The sequence below is a fragment of the Ctenopharyngodon idella genome, chromosome 20 (assembly GCF_019924925.1).
Source record: "Ctenopharyngodon idella isolate HZGC_01 chromosome 20, HZGC01, whole genome shotgun sequence".
NCBI classification, from domain to species: domain Eukaryota; kingdom Metazoa; phylum Chordata; class Actinopteri; order Cypriniformes; family Xenocyprididae; genus Ctenopharyngodon; species Ctenopharyngodon idella.
The window spans coordinates 28,681,789-28,705,069 of NC_067239.1; the positions used below are offsets into that span (position 1 = coordinate 28,681,789).

The following is a 23,281-nucleotide window of genomic DNA, read 5'->3' on the forward strand; positions in this document are numbered from 1 at the left end:
GCTATCGTAACTGAACATTTTACCTCAGGGCGTACGTTAACTGAATTAATCGATAATCTCACCTGAAAATCTGATAACATAAGAAATCTTCCTCCACGCTGATTTCCGTATTAAAGATTCTGGTTCGTGGCATATAATTCAGGGTTTTCCCAAATCCATTTAGGACTTTGTCCTTTTTGTTATCGCTACGCTACTCCACGTTATTGAAATAACTCAAAAGTGTGTTGTGACCTGGTACCTCCAGTAGGTAAAAGCACGCGGCAGTGAATGTAATCAGAATCAGAAAGATCTTTAAAGGGTTAGTTCACCCAAAAATGAAAATAATGTCATTTATTACTCACGCTCATGTCGTTCCACACCCGTAAGGCCTTCATTCATCTTCGGAACACAAATTAAGATATTTTTGATTAAATCCGATGGCTCAGTGAGGCCTGCATTCACAGCAATGACATTTCCTCTCTCGAGATCCATAAAGGTACTAAAAACATATTTAAAACAGTTCATGCTTGTTCAGTAGTTCTACCTTAATATTATAAAGCGACGAGAATATTTTTGTGCGCCAAAAAAAAAAAAAAAAAAAAAATAGTGATGGGCCGATTTCAAAACACTGCTTCGGAGCTTTGCGAATCGAATCAGTGACTCGGAGCGCCAAAGTCACGTGATTTCAGCAGTTTAGCCGTTTGATAGTAGATCCGAGTCACTGATTCGATTCGGAAAGCTCCGATGCAGTGTTTTGAAATCGGCCCATCACTGTATTGTTGAAAAGTCGTTATTTTGTTTTTTTGGCGCACAAAAAGTATTCTGAACTCGCATGAACTGTTTTAAATATGTTTTTAGTATGGGCATTGAAAAAGGGAGTGTTGTTGCTGGCGATGCAGGCCTCACTGAGCCATCGGATTTAAACAAAAATATCTTAATTTGTGTTCCGAAGGTGAATGAAGGCCTTACGGGTGTGGAACGACATGAGGGTGAGTAATAAATGACATTATTTTCATTTTTGGGTGAACTAACCATTTAATGCCACGTGTGCTTGCACACACAATGAATTTACCTTGGTATTGAAGCTTCCAGTACAAAAAACATTTAAGAATAACAAATGTAAAAAAAAAAAAAAAAAAGTATAAAGACACAGATAGGTTTAGTCAGAATAAATATTTACAGATAATGAACATATTTACAGATTTGTGAATAATAATATGAATAAATGGACTAAATGAATTTATAAAGATGTTGCACAAAAAGTGGGGTATTGCACTTGGAAGGCATTTAACTGTTCAAAAGGGAAATAGTATGTGGGAAGAAACTGTTTCTCTGCCTAGAGGTCCTTGTGATCTGAGGCTCTGTCCGGATGGCAACAGCTTAAATAGTTTGTGGCCGGGGTGAGTGGAGTCTGTGATGATTTTACCTGCTCTTTTCCTCACTCTGAAAGAGTAGGCTACAGGTCCTGGAGGGTGGGCAGGGGTGCACCAATAATCCTCTCCGCTGTCCAGACTATCCGTTGTAGTGTCATGATGTCTGATTTGGTGGCTGAACTAAACCAAACAGTTATAGATGAACAGGACAGACTCAATGATGGCTGAATAGAACTGTGTCAGCAGCTTCCTCAGCTGATGAAGGAAGTACAATCTCTGCTGGGCCTTTTTCACAATTGAGTCAATGTGATTGTCCCACTTTAGGTCCCGGGAGATGGTGGTGCCCAGGAACCTGAATGACTCCACTGCTTCCACAGTGCTGTTCATTATGGTGAGTGTAGAGTATTTTGAAAAATATAGTGGGTTTTCTCTTCTGCCATACCAGCACTTCTGGAAGGCTTCTCAGCCAATCAGATTCAAGGACCTGAATTATTTAACTATAAAATTCTGATGTTTGTACATTTTTGTTTAGAAATATTTTAAATATAATTCATACTGTACTGAAATGTTTTAATGCATATACTCCTTTAAAATATTTATTTAAAAAAAATACACAATCATCACATTTTTCTTTAATATGATATGTTTGTAATTAGTTTTTGGACGAATATATAGGCTATTTAAGCTTGCAAAACACATAATTAGTGCACTTCATTAAATGTTGGGTACACAAATGGCACTCCTTTTTGTGGGAAGACATTGTTTATTTGCAATGTTGTTGTTGTTGCAGCAGATTGATTATCTAACATGCTGATTCAACTCATCAGCTCAATTGTTGAGTGCTGTACTAACTTAACTGGGTGTCAGATAGTGAGGGGCCTGTAGAAATAGATTTGAGAACCACTGCATTAAAAAAAATTATACCTAGCAAGCTAAAACTCATATTATTTAAATAAAATAACATTGTTAAATACAGTATATTATTTTGTTTTAAATAGTCTAAAGTAGTTACAGTAGACAATAAACTATGTAAACATAACTAAGAAGTATATTACAAATACCTGAGTAAAGGTGTCTTACATCTTACTCAAAATAATTTTCTGAAATATGTGCTTGGTGCTACTGTCATGTTGAATTTGTTTTTAGAAATGATATACAGTAAAATGGACAGTCATTTAGAACTTTATATGTATAAGTGTCAATTTTTAAATATTTTCTCATGCTATTTGGAGTGATCTTCTAGCACTGACCATGCAGTTTTTACACACTCAGAAGGGCCCACAGCACACATATATGCAGGCACTTAAATCACATAAAAGTGTTTTAAAAACAGATCTGTTTTGCACTAAGAAGGTTCTGTTGAATTGCAATGAGAAAAAAAAATGAAACAACAAGAAATGCATTTTTATGTAAAGTGTTTCATTATTACAATAGCATTGTTCTTGAAGAATTAGTCTGAAATACTCCTTTGGATAGAATGATTCTGAATGCTTGTCTGAACCAGTTGTAAAAGAAGGCGTACACTATGGGATTACACGTGGAATTATAATATCCAACCCACAAAAACAAGTCAAACAGCAATGGAGGTACAGCATACCCAATGAAGGGATCGATAACATTACAAAGGAAAAAAGGTATCCAGAAAGTCAGAAACACGCCCATGATGATGGCTAAAGTCTTAGTGGCTTTTCCCTCCTTTTTTAATTCAGAATTCACACTTTGAATGGCCTGCACCTGCCTTTTAGCCACATGTAAGATTTTCATATATATGCAGAGCATGACAACTGCAGGAACGTAAAAACAGATTAATGAGAATAAAGTAGCCCCAGCTTTACTCTGAAACACAAAGCAGCCTCCATCACAATCAATGTTCTCATAGTAAAAATCTTCAATGCCAAGAATATTCAGCTCCATGAAGATCATGCCAAACCCCAGAGCAGCTGAAACAGTCCAGCAGATAATAATCATAACTAGTGTGGCCAGTGACGTCATTTTACGGTGATATTGAAAGGGGTGACATATGGCATAATATCTGTCTAAAGAAATGATACAGAGGTTTAAAATTGATGCAGTGCACAAAGTCACATCAAGACTGCTGTGTAATTTACAGAACAAATCTCCCAGATACCAGCACGTCTCAATGGAGCGCAGCATGCTGGGTGGCATCACAACTCCTCCTACAAGCAGATCGGCCACGGCCAGCGACAGGATGAGGTAGTTAGTTGGTGTGTGAAGCTGCTTGAAATGAATGACCGTTATGATCACCAACATGTTTCCTATGACTGTGACAATTGAAGAGACGCTAAAAAGGATGTAGAGTAATATTCGCGTTTCCAAAGGATAGACAAACTTCTGACAAGATGTGTTACTAAACTCATAACAAAGAAAAGGCTTTTCCAGGATTCCATTTTGGCTGATGTTGATTTGCGCATCCATTAACACAATTCAGATGCACCAATCTGTAATAAAGGAAAAGGTTAGCTGCCAACACTAGCAAACAATTAAGCATATTGTGTAGTTATTTCAAATATTGTTGTCCTTCTACTGTAATCATAATGACAGTATAAGCTCTTAAATTGTTTTTTCTAATTGCACACAAATAACAAGTGAACAATAAAATCAGTTTAGGCATATTCAAAAACAAAGTAAAAAATAAACAAAGAAAATCTAAACTGTACGTAGGTTTTGATGAAATAATGAACACAGATGACTTTATTTTAATATGCAAATTTCACTAGCATGACTTTACCATCCAAGCCCTTACCTGTTTTTTTCTTTTCTTTTTTTTTTAAGTGGCAAAGGCACACTAGGAGTCAGAGAGCCCAGATTTATAGTAAAGCAAACTCCCAATAGTACCTCCCTTTTGTCACCAATGGGATTGCCTTTTCTCAACGATGTACAAAAGCTGTCCCAAAAAAATGCAGCGCTTTCTCTAATTAGCATTACAACTGTTGTCACCTCACTGTCTGTGACACAGAAAGCATCATCGTTGTCCCCATGCCACCCACCCAAGACTGCTTAGTAAACATTTATTTTTAACAATAAATACCAGGGGGTTATTAAAGGCCATCTGAAGCGAAGTGATGGATTTTTGTTAGAAAAATATCCATATTTAAAACTTTATCAACTATAATAACTTCCGACAGATGGCCGTACGCATCGATTTGCAGTGGAAGAGTAACCTCTGACCTGACGCATGACATAATGATGAACACGGAAGCAGAGGATAGAGCAAAACAAAACACTGGTCATGAATTAGAAGTCTAAAACAAGAACGTTTAAAGACAAATGTCAGAGGATTTTGATATCCTTGAGCTTGAGTTTGTTTCCCAGCCCTATTTGTTTGAACCATGAGAGGCGTCTAAGCATACGCTACTCCTACATCCTATGTCATATATCGTGTCATGCGTTACTCTTGTAGCCCAAGTCGATCTGCACAGTATGTGTTCGGTCATCTGCCGGGACCTAGTTATTTTAATTTATAAAGTTTTTAAATGGGTTATTTTTCTTACAATAACCCATTTGCTTTAGAAGTCCTTTATTATATGCTTTAAAGTCTGCACCCGCCCCGCACCCGCAGTTATTAACAGCACACCAACCCGATATCCGACAAAAACACTAATTTTAGCCCGTACCCGACCCAACCTGTTTGACTTAAAAACTGCGACCCGACCCACACCCGCATTAAATCTCCTACATGAGGTAGGCTAGTCAAAAATAATTTTCTCATGTAGCCTAACACAAGCAATAAAGCTAACATTAAGCATTCTGTGTCGCTGCATTTAATTAAACATTGCATTAAACAACACAAGTAAAAATAATAGAACAAGGAATGTTTTAGTTGGCCTATTTTTAACTGTAAGCTTAAACTAGTAAATATTTTAGCAGATTCACTCAGCATTTAAACACGGTTGTCTCTTCTGAAACTGAGCCGATTGGCTACAATGCGCAGCGCTGCAAATCGTGCTGCCTTTAACGGACAGAGCGTGAACACAAACGGGACCATTTGAAAGCAGCTGTCAAATGCACCAAATTGAGTTGGAATAGTCTTGACTATTTAACCCGAAGTCCACCCAAGCCTACCGCATGTCTGACCTGCACCCGCACCACACCCGACACGTAAATATTATTCCACCTGTTACATAAAATTTGGCGGGTCACCCGTCGTGTACCCGCCCTCGTGCAGGACTCTGTCTTCGATTGTGTCCGTCTGAAAGAAGATATTCATATACACCTATGGCTTGAGGGTGAGTAAATCATGGGATAATTTTCATTTTTTGGTAAACTATCCCTTTGAGGGAAGAGTGACTGTAACACTACAGTTACTCATATAACCCTGGTTTCCTGAGATAATGGGAACGAGCATTGCTTCAGTTTAGTTGACGCTATAGGGAAACTCCCTATGTTTTTTCAGAATCCTGAAGCCTGATTGGTTCACATCTGTGCAACTGTGCAGCCCGCCAAAAGGGGCGGGGTTGACTGCCTATATTATTCACACTGGAACGCCACCTGTCAGAATCTTTCGACTGAACGTCGCCTAGCATGACTCGCTGGCAGCGTAGTAGCATGGCAAGCTACACAATGCTCATTCCTGTTATCTCAGGGAACCAGGGTTACGTGAGTAACCGTAGCATTCCCTTTCGATATGGTTCACTCGCGTTGTGTCAGTTTAGCTGACGCTATGGGAAATACATTGCAATAAGCCGTGTTACATCCGCAGAACGGAAGTCACTCTGTGAGCCGACAGTGGAGAGAGTTCCACTGTTGACACAGCCGTGGGTCACACTGAGAGGGTGCTGGCCCATGTGCCATGCGTAAGGTGGAACACGGCCTTTCAACCAAAGATGAAGAGGTCGCATATGGAGCAGGCCTAGTGGAACTTCTGAGGAAGCTGCCACCGTCAGGTTCAGCAGATTTTGAAACCTCTTGAGGAAGAGAAGAGACCCCAACTTGATCAAGGCTGCCACGCTCCTGATTTTCAGCGCACACTCTTGAGAGAGAGTGCATTTGAGCTGAATTGAAGACCGCCCCCAAGAACCAAAATCCGTTGGCTGGGGAGCGGCAAGCTCTTGACTCTGAATCCCAAGTTGCTCAGATGACTGAGGAGCAGAAATCTGTGGGCGCATAGCTCCTGTCTCAACTGGGCTAAAAGCAGCCAGTCATCGATGTAGTTGAGTATGCATACTCCCATCTGCCTCAGAGGGGAGAGAGCAGCGCCGACGCACTTCATAAAAGTACACGGAGCTAGAGAGAGTCCGAATGGAAGGACTGTATATTGGTATTCAACCCACTCGAACGCGAATCCCAAGAAGCGTGGTGGTCCGCGAGTGAATTGGAGCAAGTAGCCTTGTTCTATTACCCCAAATATCCAGCTCAACACTCCGGGAATGGCTTGCCAAGCCTGGAATCGAGTGGCAAATGATTGAAGTGCTACAGGCTGCCTCTCGCGCTGGAACAGGAGAGCGGCACCTGTTATAGCATCGAGAGGAGGAGAAAAGCTATTCTCGTGAAAATGTAAACATTTTGTTTTGAAGTGCTACAGGCTGTGTCTCGGGCTGGAGTGGGAGAACAGTACCTGTTACAGCTGCGGCCAATGGCTTGTACGGTGGCTTTGGCAGCGCGCAGGGTCGAATTTGTGGTGCTATGTAGCTCTTTGAACATCGCAGGGTCAGGTCCAGGCTTGTCCATGTCGTGGAGAAGCTTGGCCTGATAAACCTAAAACAAATGTGTATAATGACATGGGAATTACAACGTAAACATTGTTTATGAGGGCACTTCCTGGGCCCTATGATACACCCGGCTCAATGCGGTGTCAGGCGCGACACAAGTGTTTTTTCGCAGTTATCATTTTCACGTCCTGCACCACGTTGCTTAAATAGCAAATGCATTTGCGCCCATGGGCGTGCTGGCCTGAACACGAGGTGTGTCGAGGTGTAAGGTGCGTCGTTAAACTAGTAAAAGTGGATTCGGACACGCCCAAAGTGCACTTTAGACGGGCTTTAGACCATGCGCTTAGATTGTTAAAATAGGGCCCCCTGTGTCCTCTTAAACCAAAAGGCTTAAAAAAATGTTTTATAAAATTCAAAAATGGTGAAAGATTCCTGTGATATATAAGTTTAGGGGTAGGGTTAGTGTAGGAGGATAGAATATACAGTTTGTACAGTATAAAAGTCCCCGTATACCACATACACAAGTATGTGTGTCTGGTTCAGGTATTCCCTTCATTGTGTCCCGCACAAGCCAATACCAACCTCGTTGGGACATTTTTGGTCCCCATGAGGAAATCAGCTTATAAATCATATGATGTTATATAATTGTGTTTTGATGTTTTTTTGAAAATTACCCATGAAGAAAACAGCTTATAAATCATATAATATATAATGTTTTTTGAAAATGTAAAAATCCACAAAGTTTTCTGTAAGTTTTATGTTTAGGGGTATGTTTAGTGTTAGGAGATAGAAAATGTCATTAGCTCAGAATAAAAACCATTACGCCTATGTGTGTGTGTGTGGGTGTGTGTGTGTTCTTGTATACATGGTTCATGAGGACACAAATGTGTATAATGACATGGGTATTACAACGTAAACATGGTTTATAAGGACACTTCCTGTGTCCTCGTAAACCAAATAGCTTAAAAAACACACTAAACGGTTCTTTTGAAAATCAAAAAATGCAGACAGTTTTCTGTGATGGGTAGGTTTATGGGTAGGGGTAGTGTAGGGGGATAGAATATACAGTGTGTACAGTATAAAAATCATCATGTCTATAGAGAGTGCCCGTAAACCACATATACAAGTGTGTGTATTAATATTCATATGCTTGTTGAATTGATTGGGTTGTTAAATTAAGAGTATTTCAGTGTATAAAATAAAATGAGATAAATGCAAAGGACTAAATGCTTTCTGAAAGCACTGTATTATACTGTATATATCATTGGAAGTCTTTCATTGAATTGTATTTTTATGTGCCTCCAAGAGGAGGCTTCACTTGCTGAGGCTTCATCCTCCAGTGTTTCCTGAGAAGTACCATTGTCTTTAATACTAAAAAGAGAAGTGTTTCTTTTAGGAGAAAATCTGTTCTTGACAAATACATGTGATGTATTTGACATATCAAAATAATCAGAGTTACTTACAAAACTGAACATTATGTATGCATGTAATGGACGGGTCTCAAAGCAAAATGATACATGATGCACTTTGACATTAGTTCATATTTGTCATTTAATGTTATAAAGCATTAAATAGTCTACATTTAACCTGCACAGTTTTGATGTTGTCACAGGTTCAGGGTGTGACACCGGCTCTTCCTGTTGTTTGTCTTGTCCTGTCATTTTTTTGCAGCTCGTGATTGGAGTATCAGCGCTACGGTGCTTAATCACGAGCTGATCTCCCACACCTGTCGCTCGTTCCCTCTACCCTTTATGTGCCCAGCTGTGTCTATCCCTTGTTGTCAGTTGATCACTTCATGTCGCGTGGACGTTACATGTCGGTACTGCATTTTGGTTTGTGTTTTACCTGTTTGATTTTGTGTTCAGGACCCGTAGACGAGGAGTTTCTAGCGAGTTAGATTCTCTTGTTGGGCTCGTGCTCGTCTTCCGCTGGGTCGTCCTGTCTCCTGCTTTCTCGGTGGTCTCTCCTGCCTGTGTGTCAGCTGTCGTGTGCGCAAGACACAGCGAGAGCCACCAAACAGTTTCCTCAAACTGTCACCAGTTACTTTGACTATTATTTTTGGTGTCTCAGGTTTCACCCTGAATAAACTTGTTCTTTTGTTCACCGCAACTTGAGTCCTCCTTTCATTCACCGCCCGACAGAATCAACTGACCACGATGGACTCAGCGAACGAACTAGAGTTACGACAAGCTATTGCTCAACAGGGCATTCTGTTAGGACGGCAACAGGAGGAGTTGTCAGCTTCTCATCATGCCATGACGGAGATGTCACGCCAGCTAGCCAAGGTTACCCGGCGGCTCGAACGGCTTCAGCCCCATCCTCCCGTGGTTCCCACTACACCAGGTCTACCTGACACTGAGGTGGCAAACCCCCGCCGATCTGAACCCCGCCTTAACCCACCTGCTCCATATTCCGGTGAGCCCAACTCATGTCGCTCATTTCTGTCACAGTGCTCATTGACTTTTTCACTACAGCCTTCCTGCTTCTTGACGGAGAAGTCGAAGGTAGCCTTCGTCATCATGCACCTGGCCGGGCTTGCAAGAGAGTGGGGAACAGCTATGTGGGACAATGAGCATGATTGCTGCAGGTCATACGAGGATTTCTCAGCGGAGCTTCGCAAGGTATTTGACCGTTCGTCACTGGGCACCGAGGCGGCACGGGCATTGTCGCTGTTACAACAGGGGGCTCGGTCCGTATCGGAATATTCGATCGAGTTCCGTACACTCGCAGCATCCTGTGGGTGGAATTCGAAGGCACAGTGGGACCATTTTCTCCATGGCTTAGCTGAGTACATTAAGGATGAGATTTACTCGCTGGAATTACCCCCCGCGCTTGACGGACTGGTGGACCTCGCTATCCGGGTTGACAACCGGATTTCCATTCGTTCCCAGCATCGAAGGGCGGGGTTTCCTCACAGATCCGTCAGCAACGCACAGAGCACGGGAGTGGTTACATCACAACAGTCCGGCCTATCTGAGGAGGAACCCATGCAGATCGGGAGAGCTCATCTGACTGTCGCAGAGCGGCATCATCGCCTCGCCAATAACTTGTGCCTCTACTGCGGGGAGGCGGGGCACATGGCTGCGGGTTGTCCCTTAAAGGGGCGACGCTCATCCTTCAGAGGACGACGCACGGTGAGCGTTACTAACACGCTACTGCCGTCTGGTGGTCGATCCACACTCCCGGCTTTATTGCAGTTCGGAGGGGCGGCCCACCGAGTGTCAGCTTTAATTGATTCTGGGGCGGAGGGTGATTTTATGGATATAGGACTGGCTGAGCACTTGGGCATCTCACACTCTCTCTTGGCTGAGCCAATTTCAGCCAGAACACTTTGTGGTACCCCCCTCACAAGGATTACTCATTCCACAAGGCTTATTAGCCTCACCATTTCCGGGAATCATGCTGAGGAGATTCGATTCCTATTGATTCATTCTCCTTCTGCTCCAGTGGTTTTGGGGCACACTTGGCTGGTTAAGCACAACCCTCACATCGACTGGGCTCTTAATTCCGTATTGGCGTGGAGCCCATTCTGTTTGTCTCAGTGTTTGGTGTCTGCTTCTTTCCCATTAATGTCTGTTTCTGTGTTACAGGAGGAACCGGTGAGCCTGGCGGGTGTACCAGAGGCTTACCATGATTTGAGGGCGGTGTTCAGTAGGTCCCGAGCTTCATCTCTTCCTCCGCACCGCCCGTACGACTGTGCGATAGAATTATTACCTGGCACTTCTCCACCCAAGGGGCGCCTTTATTCGCTCTCCGGTCCTGAGAGGGAGGCCATGGAGAGATACATCAGCGATTCTCTATTAGCCGGTATAATACGTCCTTCTTCCTCTCCGGCCGGGGCGGGGTTCTTCTTCGTGGGGAAGAAGGATGGATCATTGCGTCCCTGTATAGATTACCGGGGGCTGAATGACATCACGGTAAAGAATAGCCACCCTTTGCCGTTGATGTCTTCAGCATTCGAACTCTTGCAGGGAGCAACCATCTTTACGAAGTTGGACTTACGCAATGCTTACCACCTGGTTCGGATTAGGAGGGGGGATGAGTGGAAGACCGCTTTTAATACCCCTACAGGTCACTTTGAATATTTGGTCATGCCCTTTGGACTCTCAAACTCCCCAGCGGTCTTCCAGGCACTCGTAAATGACGTGCTCAGAGACATGGTCGACCGGTTTGTATTTGTTTATCTCGACGACATCCTGATCTTCTCCCAGAACGAGCGCGACCATGTTCAGCACGTCAGGCGAGTGTTACAGCGGCTACTCGAGAATCGTTTATTCGCTAAAGTGGAGAAGTGTGAGTTTCACGCGCGGTCGGTTCCGTTCCTGGGTTTCGTTCTGTCGCCTGAAGGCATCCGAATGGATCCGGGGAAGGTAAAGGCGGTTGCTGATTGGCCCACCCCAGAGAATCGTAAGGCGGTCCAGCGATTTCTGGGGTTCGTCAATTTTTACCGACGATTCATTCGGAACTTTAGCCAGGTCGCCCTGCCACTGACGAATCTCACCTCCACACGAATTCGTTTCTGTTGGTCAACGCAGGCTCAGAAGGCGTTTGAGCAACTAAAGCGCCGCTTTGTTTCGGCCCCGATTCTCACTAATCCCGACCCGTCTCGTCAATTCATTGTGGAGGTGGATGCATCAGAGGTAGGAGTGGGAGCGATTTTGTCTCAGAGGTCACCTTCGGACGACAGAGTACACCCATGCGCATTCTTTTCTCATCGTCTCACTCCTTCGGAACGGAATTACGACATCGGGAATAGAGAGTTACTGGCTGTTAAGTTGGCATTGGAGGAGTGGCGTCACTGGTTAGAGGGCGCGGGGGTTCCATTCTTAGTTTGGACCGACCACAAGAACTTAGAATATATTCGGTCCGCGAGGAGGCTAAATTCTCGGCAGGCTCGCTGGGCATTATTCTTCGGCCGGTTTGTGTTTAACATCTCCTATCGCCCTGGTAGTAAGAACGGTAAGCCCGATGCGCTCTCACGGATTTTTGAGGCTGAGGCTAGTCCCACTTCCCCGGTGACCATTGTGGCCCCCAGTCAGGTGGTCGCAGTGGTTACCTGGGGAGTGGAGTCCAGGGTATGTGAGGCGTTACACGACGTCACGATTCCCGCGGGGTGCCCAGTGGGTCTACTGTTCGTGCCGGAGTCGGTCCGAACTGGCGTTCTTCAGTGGGGTCACTCATCCGGTCTAGCTTGCCACCCGGGAGCGGCTCGAACGTGTGCGTTAATCAGGCAGCGGTTCTGGTGGCCCTCGCTGGCGCAGGATACTCGGAAGTTCGTATCTGCCTGTCCGGCGTGTGCGGTGGGTAAGGGCTCTAATCGACCCTCGGCAGGGCTACTCCGACCGCTGTCAATCCCTTCAAGACCCTGGTCACACATAGCCATGGACTTTGTCACGGGCCTACCCCCGTCTAGTGGCAATACCGTGGTTCTTACCGTGGTGGACAGGTTCTCGAAGGCGGTTCATTTTGTTCCCCTCCCCAAACTACCCTCAGCGAGGGAGACAGCGGTCATTGTCTTAGACCACGTTTTTCGCATTCATGGCCTCCCGGTGGACGTGGTTTCTGACAGGGGTCCCCAGTTTGTGTCAAGGTTTTGGACAGAATTCTGTCGACAGCTGGGGGCGACGGCGAGCCTATCTTCCGGTTATCACCCGCAGACGAACGGTCAGGCTGAGCGAGCCAACCAGGACTTAGAGAGAGTCCTGCGCTGTGTGGCGTCGGCAGAGCCGTCTACTTGGAGTTCCAGGTTAACCATGGTCGAGTACGCACATAACTCACTCCCTGTCTCGTCTACGGGATTATCACCCTTCCAGTGTTGTTTAGGCTACCAGCCCCCATTATTTCCCTCCCAAGAATCCGATGCCATTGTTCCATCCGCGCATTCGTTCATTCAGAGGTGCCTTCGTACGTGGAGGCTCGCCAGAGAAGCCCTTTCACGGACTGGCGAGAGGAACAAGGCGTCAGCGGATCGTCACCGTTCTAAGCCCCCACTTTACGTGTGTGGTCAAAGGGTTTGGCTGTCAGCCCAGGACATTCCCCTCAAGCTTCCCGCACGTAAACTGGGACCCAAATTCATTGGACCGTACATCATAACCAAGGTGCTTAACCCGGTGACGGTTCGACTTAAATTACCGCCCCAATTTAAGAGAATTCACCCGGTGTTCCATGTTTCCAAGATCAAGCCCGTTATTCGCTCCCCACTTCAGCCCCAGACCTCTGTTCCGCCGCCTCCCAGACTCATCGAGGGGTTGCCTGCCTACACGGTAAGGCGACTTCTTGATGTGAGGCGGAGGGGCAGAGGCCATCAATATCTGGTAGACTGGGAGGGTTATGGTCCGGAGGAGAGATGCTGGATTCCAGCTCGGGACGTGCTGGACCGCGTTCTTATTGACCAATTCCATCGGCGTCATGGTGAGTCCTCTGGGGACGCCAGGAGGCGTTCCTGAGGGGGGGGGTTCTGTCACAGGTTCAGGGTGTGACACCGGCTCTTCCTGTTGTTTGTCTTGTCCTGTCATTTTTTTGCAGCTCGTGATTGGAGTATCAGCGCTACGGTGCTTAATCACGAGCTGATCTCCCACACCTGTCGCTCGTTCCCTCTACCCTTTATGTGCCCAGCTGTGTCTATCCCTTGTTGTCAGTTGATCACTTCATGTCGCGTGGACGTTACATGTCGGTACTGCATTTTGGTTTGTGTTTTACCTGTTTGATTTTGTGTTCAGGACCCGTAGACGAGGAGTTTCTAGCGAGTTAGATTCTCTTGTTGGGCTCGTGCTCGTCTTCCGCTGGGTCGTCCTGTCTCCTGCTTTCTCGGTGGTCTCTCCTGCCTGTGTGTCAGCTGTCGTGTGCGCAAGACACAGCGAGAGCCACCAAACAGTTTCCTCAAACTGTCACCAGTTACTTTGACTATTATTTTTGGTGTCTCAGGTTTCACCCTGAATAAACTTGTTCTTTTGTTCACCGCAACTTGAGTCCTCCTTTCATTCACCGCCCGACAGATGTAGTGGCTCAGAAATAAAAAAAAAATTTAAAAAAAAATCCCTTTTTTAATTTAAAAGTAATGCAATACCTAAATTCTGATCTCACATTATATTTTTTATTTTAAAAACTCCCAGACATTTGGCTGGTTAGGTTATAAATAATGCAAGCGTGATCTGGTTACTTGGAATCATGGTTACTATACAGAGGTGAAATTATTACTAGTTACATAGCATGGACACATGAAACATATCCAGGATATTTCTATGTTTATTTACATTTATATATATTTTAAAAATAGTCATTTCTAATCATTTCTTCCCATCAAGTCAAGTTGTGAAGAATTAACTTGAAATATTTTGGCCAAAAGAATAATTCTTAGAGCTTTTCTAAACCATCTATAAAAGAATGCATACACAAAAGGGTTACACAGAGAATTCAAATATCCAATCCACACCAAAACATCAAATATGGCTGGTGGTATTGTGTGATCAAGAAACGAATCTATTAGACTACAGAAGAAAAACGGTGAGACGCTCACAAAAAATACCCCCATGATGATAGCCAGGGTTTTTGTGGCCTTCCCCTCAGTTTTGTTTATAGATATGCTGGTTTTCTTGTCCATGTGTGTTGAATGCTGTATAAATTTTGATTGACTTCGTGCAACAAGGAGAATTTTTAGATATATGCTGACAGTAATTATTCCAGGGAGGCCAAAAGCAAGAATTGAGGAAATGGTGCTGGCTGCGTGGGTTTGAAAGATAATACAGGCTCCCTTACAAGCTATATTATCAAAATAAAACTCCTCTGCACCCAAAATGCTGAGTTGAAGAAACACCATAGCAAATCCAACAAAGGCTGCCAGACCCCAGCTTAGGGAAATCATAATGAGGGAAATGGGTGGTGTGATTTTATTCCGGTACTGAAGCGGGTGACATACAGCATAATAGCGATCAATAGAGATGAAAGTTATGTGCAAGAGAGATGTGCTGCCTAACATAATATCAACACTGCTGTGTATTTTACAGAACATGTCACCCAAGTACCAGCAAGTCTCAACAGAGCGCAGCATACTGGGAGGCATTACAAAGCCTCCGATTAGCAGGTCAGCTATGGCCAGCGACAGGATGAAGTAGTTTGTTGGCGTGTGCAGCTGTTTGAAATGAATGATGGCAATGATGACCAGCAGGTTTCCACATACTGTGGTAAGCGCTATAGCACTCAAGAACAAATAGAACAAAATCTGAATCTCAGACGGGTAGACAAATCTCACACATGAGTTGTTGAACGACTCAAAGCAGAGAACAGGCCCACGGTCAATCCTAGTCTCAGGTCCATTTCCAGACATGGTCTGTTGAAAACAAACAAAAACTGTTTTCTTGTTATCATAATAATAACCACTAATAATTATTACAGTAGATTTTATTGCTTTAAACACAAAAACATTGTCATACCTTTAGACATTCATGACACAGATCTTACCTGTCCATGCAAGAGTGAATGTGCAGAAAGCACATATTTATGTCTCTTTCCCCTCCTGCATTGCATCACTAATAACAGAAATCTTTTCCTATGTGATTTCCCTCTAATTGTTTACATAATTGTTTATAGGAAATAGGTCATTCTGATACATGCAATGACTCCATTATGACATGTAGGCATTTTTATCCTTATGTACACAATAATAATCTTTTACATTGTAATCCTTTTATTTTTAATATTTGGCATATCTACATCCCTGTGTGTGTAACAAGCAGAGTGCCTGTGCGTTGTGCACCTGCCTATAGGCGCATATTACTAACGCGCCCTTTAAATAACAAAAAATATATATATACTGCGCCATTGACTTTAGACCAGGTTTTTGTTGGTCAATGGCTCAGTCGTTTTCAGTTGCCTCAAAATAGCAACACAGCAACAATGCACCTGAACACACCTTGTTTTCAGACCAGCACGCCCATGGGAACAGATAGGCGCATTTGCTATATAAACAACGTGGGCGCTGGACGTGAAAATGATAACTGCGTCGTGCTGAAACTAGCAAAAAACACTTGCGTCACGCCTGCCATCACATTGCGCCATGTGTATGATAGGGCCCAGAGGCTTTCCTCTCAAGCTTTTTAACACAATGTATGTTGTAGCCATCTTGTGGTCAAATAAAGAATAGCACCTACCAGTTATGTTTATTTTTGGTAACGTATGTTTCTAATAAGTAACTAAGACAGTTTGGGGTGTGAGTGTGTGCAGTTTACATTGTTAAACTAAACGTCAAAGTATCATCAACTTTACTTTACCAGAGGCTTTATTTTACTCATAAATTGAAAAAACACATTATAAAACCCTATAGGAAAATCTCAAAAGAACCAGCAGTGAATTTGACCTGTGGGGGCATTTTTATTGTATGATGATTTTTAAAAATGTAAAACTGCAGAAAGATTTCTGTGATGGGTAGGTTTAGGGGTAGGTTTAGGTTAGGGAATACAAAATATCATTTGCTCAGTATAATAACCACTATGCCTATGGAGAGTCCCTGTAAACCACGTGTGTGCGTGCGTGTGTGTGTGTGTGTGTGTGTGTGTGTGTGTGTGTGTGTGTGTGTGTGTGTGTGCGCGTGCATGCGTGTGTGTTAATATTAATATGCTTGTCAAATTTATTGCGTTATTAAATGAAGAGTATTTCAATATGTTTAACATAAAATGAGGAAAATGCAAAGGGCAGAATGTTATCTTTCATTTAATTGTATTTTTTTATGTGCCTACAAGTCAAAAAGAGGCTCCACTTCCTCAAGTGTTTCTTAGAATGTAACATATTCTTTTTGAAAAAAATTAAACTTAAAAATAAACTCAAAAAATTAATATTATTTAATATAATAATATAATATAATAAATGTAATATTTTGAATATACATGTGATTTATCTGACATTGAAATATTCAGATTTACTTACAAAACTGAACATTATGTATGCTATGCTTGTAATGGACGGGTCTCAAAGCATAATAATACTTGATACACTTTGACGTTAGTTCATATTTGTCATAATGTTATAAAGCATTAAATAGTCTACATTTAACCTGCACAGATTTTATTTAGTGGCTCAGCAACAAGAAAAAAAAAATCCCTATTTTAATGTGGAAGTAATGCAATACCTAAATTCTGATCTCACATTACATTTTTCTTTTTATTTTAAATACTCCCAGACATTTGGCTGCTCAGGTTATAAATAATGCATGCGTGATCTGGTTATTTGGCATCGTGGTTACTGTACAGAGATTAAATTTATTCTAGTTACATAGCGTGAACACATAAAACATAAAAGGATATTTCTATGTTTATTTACATTCATATATTATTTACAAAAAATAGACATTTTTAATCACGTCTTCCCATCAAGTCAAGTTGTGAAGAATTAACTTGAAATACTTTGGCCAAAAGAATAATTCTTAGAGCTTTTCTAAACCATCTATAAAAGAATGCATACACAAAAGGGTTATACAGACAATTCATATATCCAATCCACAAAAAAACATCAAATATGGCCGGTGGTATTATGTGATCAAGAAACGGATCTATTAGATTACAGAAGAAAAACGGTGAGACGCTCACAAAAAATACCCCCATGATGATAGCCAGGGTTTTTGTGGCCTTCCCCTCAGTTTTGTTTATAGATATGCTGGTTTTCTTGACCATGTGTGCTGAATGATGTATAGATTTTGACTGTCTTCGTGCAACAAGGAGAATTTTTAGATATATGCTGACAGCAATTATTCCAGGGAGGCCAAAAGCAAGAATTGAGGAAATGGTGCTGGCTGCGCGGGTTTGAAAGATAATACAGGCTCCCTTACAAGCTATATTATCAAAATAAAACTCCTCTGCACCCAAAATGTTGAGTTCTAGAAATACCATAGCAAATCCAACAAAGGCTGCCAGACCCCAGCATAGGGAAATCATAATGAGGGAAATGAGCGGTGTGATTTTATTCTGGTACTGAAGCGGGTGACATACAGCATAATAGCGATCAATAGAGATGAAAGATATGTGCAAGAGAGATGTGATGCATAACATAATATCAACACTGCTGTGTATTTTACAGAACATGTCACCCAAGTACCAGCAAGTCTCAACAGAGCGCAGCATACTGGGAGGCATTACAAAGCCTCCCATTAGCAGGTCGGCCACGGCCAGCGACAGGATGAGGTAGTTTGTTGGCGTGTGCAGCTGTTTGAAATGAATGATGGCAATGATGACCAGCAGGTTTCCACATACTGTGGTAAGCGCTATAGCACTCAAGAACAAATAGAGCACAATCTTAATCTCAGACGGGTAGACAAATCTCACACATGAGTTGTTGAACGACTCAAAGCAGAGAACAGGCCCACGGTCAATCCTAGTCTCAGGTCCATTTCCAGACATGGTCTGTTGAAAACAAACCAACAAACACATTTATTTATAAGCAAATAACGGACTGTGCTCTTATTATCATAAGAGCAATGTGACTTATAAAATACCACTAATAATTATTACATTAAATTTCATTGCTTTAAACACACAAAAACATTGTCAGCCCTGCTGCTTGAACAGAAATCATACCTTTAGACATTCGTGACACAGACCTTACCTGTCCATGCAAGAACAAATGTGCAGAAAGCACATATTTATATCTCTTACCCCTCTTGCATTGCATCACTAACAACCGAAATCTTTTCCTATGAGATTTCCTTCTATTTGGTTACTGAGTCTGTTAACCTGTCAGTGTCCAGTGTCCCACCTTTTCCCCTATAATATATTTTTATAATCATCATAAATTAGGTATTATTCGAAGGCTTATACACTCAAAATTCAATCTGTAAAAACCGTTTCGAAATTGGATGTTACCATGGAAATCTTGACAAAACATATTGTTGGACAGGACTGAGAATCAAGGTTCCATGTTTTTTGGTTTGAGACTCGAAGTTCTACTGATTTGTGATAGATATGGTATAAAGAAGTGGCGGACCAGCTGGGACTGGAGATTAAAGGGGTCCTATAATGCCTCTTTTACATGATGTAATATAAGTCTCTGGTGTCTCCAGAATGTGTCTGTGAAGCTTCAGCTCAAAATACCCCACAGATCATTTGTTATAGCTTTTCAAATTTGCCCCTATTTGGGTGTGAGCAAAAACACGCCGTTTTCGTGTGTCCCTTTAAATGCAAATGAGCTGCTGTTCCCTGACCTCTTTCCAGAAGAGGGCGGAGCTTTAACAGCTCGTGTTTCGGTTGCTCAATAACAACAAAGCTGGAGAATCTCACGCAGCCAAAATGAGGATTGTCAGTAACGGTGTTCAGCCTTACATTGTTCAAACCAGAGTGGGACACTGATGGAGAGACTCAGGAAGTTATAGAATGCATCTGGACATTTCTGAATGGTTAGTGGATAAATTTATGTAGTTGCTGTGGAGTTGATTCAACTCATGGACTGGCATGTGCCGTCATGTTAATCTTTTGTGCAAATCCAGCGTTGAATTGATCCTCGTTTGTGAAGCGATCTGGCGTAAAATGATGGCATGGTAACAACACTCTACTACAACAACACTTCCTCTTCTCTAAAGCAGCCCAACATGGCCTTGTCCCCTTTGTTGCATGTTTAAGTGAGCAGGGTTTATGTAAATTTTAGGGTTAGTGATGTCACTAACCCGGGAAGAAGCTCATTGTAGTCCCTACCAGCCGTTTGTTGTAGTTCTTAAACAGAGAATTCTTTAAAGAAAATATCTAACTTTGCAGACGTTGTTTATGCTCTAACAGTAACATTACACACTAACTAAAGTTAAAAAAGTGAAATCATAATCAACCACCCTTTTAATGTAAACATCCCCTTCCAAAACATAATAATGTCCAGAGGTCAGCAGCAGTTCACCTTCAGTATAGTGGGAATGTGGGCGGAGTCTTCCTCCATTCCCTCGTACTCCACTAATATTCCCACGGCGGCACATGATGTTGCTGGCTCACGCACCTGGTCAGACAATTTGTGAGGCACAGGTTCCGAGGTGCAATGGCTGGCTCAGTCCTTCTTACTGGCACTGGTTTATGCATCACGGCAGGATCTAGCTCTCTATCTGCGGTGGGCTCTGGCATCGTGTCCGTGCAGAGGGCTGATGACTGGCTGCGCTCTGGGTTCTGACTTCTTCTCACAATTGCAAGTTATAAAGTCAGAATTGTGTGATATAAAGTCAGAATTGTGAGTTATAAAGTCAGAATTGTGAGATATAAACTGCGTGTTTTAATGTCCAATTGTGAAGGAAAAAAGACGTTTTTTCTCAGAATTGCGAGTTTATATCACACAATTCTGACTTTACAACTCACATAGTGCAATTCTGAGAAAAAAAGTCAGAATTGTGAGATGCAAATTCGCAATTGCGAAAAAAAAAAAAGTCAGAATTCTGAGATAAAATGTTGCAATTACCTCTTTTTTATTTTTTTATTTAGTGGCGGAAACAAGCTTCCATAACTTTGCTATTTTCAGGTGTATTTTATGTATAAATTTTATTGTTTTGCCCTTGTCCCAATCATTTTAAAATAAGAAAACCCTTCATAAAATACAAATTAATGCATTTTAATAACTATGTTAATTTAAAGAAACAGTTAAATAATCATTTCCATTTCCATTTATTTGTTGTGTGAAAATATTTTTTTTTAACTGCAGATTACAGCTGTCCCAGCGTGACCCATAATTTTGCCCCATAATACTCAACAGGTTCAGTGAAGAACTTCAGATGAAATATGAGACATATGATGTGTGAAGAAAAAAAAGAAAAATCCAGGTAAATTTCACATACATAACAGAATGTGTTTTCTGTCATTTTCAATCAAGTGTGAAAATATGATTTATTTCTGTGCATTTAGGATACCTAAAATGTTAGAAATGAAATTAGCCTTTCAAGACAAAGTCTGACATTATGTTCTTAAAATGTTAAAATGTCATTTTCATCACAGAATGTTGTTAACATGACATTATCTAAGATGTGCTGGAAAATGTTTGTGATTTGTTTTTTTAAAGCTAGATTATAGAAATTGAACTAACATCATTGTTTAAATAAGGCCTTTGCCTTTAAAAGAGTAGGATGGTTGTTGATTTGCATTTGAAACAATGCAAATGTGTGTAAAGAGAATATATGCAGTCATCTAATTGTGTTAATCAGTGTTGGGGAAAGTTACTTTTAAAGGTAATGTGTTAAAAAAAAAGTAATTGTGTTAGTTACTTTTTACGGAAAGTAATGTGTTACGTTACGTTTGCGGTACTCACCTGGGCTAGGCTTGCTTCTTTGTTTTTTAATAACAAATAACACAGGCTTTCCTCTCAAGCTTTTTAACACGGTGTATGTTGTAGCCATCTTGTGGTCAAAATAAAGAATAGCAACTACCAGTTATGTTTATGTTTGAAAACGTATGTTTCTGTCACGATCACTGTCTGTTCCTGTCAGTTCCTGGACTCCATTTCCCATAATCCTCCTTGCCAATCACATGCACACTCCACACCAATCACCAGTTGCCACATACAGCTTAGCACACTACCTGGACTATAAAGGACTTACACACACACCACCTCATTGCGAAGTCTTGATTTGCTGTTGTGATCATTACTGAGCGTTTTCTTGTGGACTGTTTCCTGGTTTCCGTTTGGATTGTTTATTCTCTGTGACCCTTGCTGCCTGCCCTGATCTTTGCCTGTTTCCTGGACTGTGATTGTTTGCTGCCTACCCTGATCCTTGCCTGTACCCTGATTCTGTTTGTCTGCCGCCTGCCTCGACCATTGCCTGTCCTTGTTTATGTTCCTGCCTTTGCCCCTGTCTACCTGTGTAAATACTGTTCTTAATAAAGCTTGCAAATGGATCCCCGCTCTGCCGACCCATCGTTACAGTTTCTAATAAATAACATTGTTAAACTAAACGTCAAAGTATCATCAACTTTAGTTTACCAGAGGCTTTATTTTACTCATAAATTGAAAAAAAAAAAAAAAAACCATTATAAAACCCTATAGGAAAATCTCAAAAGAACCAGTAGTGAATTTGAACTTGTGGGTTCTTATGTCATCCCTGCACCACACTATACCAGAAAACTTTGGCCTTGTGGGAGCATTTTTATTGTATGATTTAAAAAAAAAAAAAAAAAAAAAAAAAAAAAAAACTGCAGAAAGTTTTCTGTGATGGGTAGGTTTAGGGGTAGGTTTAGGTTAGGGGATAGAAAATGTCATTAGCTTAGTATAATAACCACTATGCCTATGGAAAGTCCCTGTAAACCACATATACTGTATAAGTATGTGTGTGCATGCGTGTTTTTGTGACATATCAGGACACAAATTTGTATAATGTCATGGTTATGACATAGGTATTATAAGGAGAGGGTGATTTATGAGGACATTACCCTATGTCCCCATTTTTCAAAAGGCTTATAAATTATACAGAATGAGTTTTTTTGAGAAAGTAAAAATGTGCACAGTTTCCTGTGATGGGTAGGTTTAGGTGTAGGGTTGGTGTAGGGCGATAGAAAATAAAACCATTACGCCTATGGAATGTCCTCACAATTCACAAAAACAAGCGTGTGTGTGTGTGTGTGTGTTTGTTAATATGCCTGTTGAATTTATTGCGTTATTAAATGAAGTATTTCAGTATGTTTACTGAATGCTTTCTGAAAGCAATGAATTATATATTATTTAATTGTGTTTTTTGTGCCTTCAAGTCAAGAGGAGGCTCCACTTGCTCCAGTGTTTCTTGGAAATTAACATTGTCTTTGATACTGAAAAACTTAAACTTAAAAATTAAACTTAAATTTTTTATGTTTTTTGTATGTAATATTTTGAATATACATGTGATTTATTTGACATTGAAATATTCACTTACATACATATACATATACTTACAAAACTGAACATTATGTATGCATGTAATGGATGGCATAATGATACATGATACACTTTGACATTAGTTCATATTTGTCATGTAATGTTATAAAGCATTAAATAGCCTACATTTAACCTGCACAGTTTTGATGTAGTGGCTCAGTGAGGAAAAAAAAAATAATATAAAAGTAAAGCAATACCTAAATGCTGATCTCACATTACATTTTTTATTTAAAAAAACTCCCAGACATTTGGCTGCTCAGGTTATAAATAATGCATGCGTGATCTGGTTATTTGGAATCATGGTTACTATACAGAGGTGAAATTATTTCTAGTTACATAGCATGGACACATAAAACATATCCAGGATATTTCTGTTTATTTACTTTTATATATTACAAAAAAAAATAGTCATTT

General features: G+C 41.5%; 3 protein-coding genes across 3 annotated transcripts; all 3 read right to left on the reverse strand.

The window, feature by feature from the left end:
* Positions 1–2,777: 2,777 nt before the first annotated feature.
* On the reverse strand, positions 2,778–3,791 carry LOC127502472 (trace amine-associated receptor 1-like). The gene has a single exon (XM_051875410.1). The coding sequence runs from the start codon at positions 3,786–3,788 to the stop codon at positions 2,778–2,780; it is 1,011 nt and encodes a 336-aa protein (XP_051731370.1). The 5' UTR covers positions 3,789–3,791.
* A 10,512-nt stretch (positions 3,792–14,303) lies between these two features.
* LOC127502459 (trace amine-associated receptor 1-like) lies at positions 14,304–15,344 on the reverse strand. Its single transcript, XM_051875397.1, has one exon. It carries the CDS (start codon positions 15,342–15,344, stop codon positions 14,304–14,306), a length of 1,041 nt encoding a protein of 346 aa, XP_051731357.1.
* A 2,020-nt stretch (positions 15,345–17,364) lies between these two features.
* Positions 17,365–18,405, reverse strand: LOC127502633 (trace amine-associated receptor 1-like). Its single transcript, XM_051875688.1, has 2 exons — positions 18,084–18,405; positions 17,365–18,011 (listed from the first exon to the last, which is right to left on the reverse strand). Exons 1-2 carry the CDS (start codon positions 18,403–18,405, stop codon positions 17,365–17,367), a joined length of 969 nt encoding a protein of 322 aa, XP_051731648.1.
* Between the last annotated feature and the right edge of the window lie 4,876 nt (positions 18,406–23,281).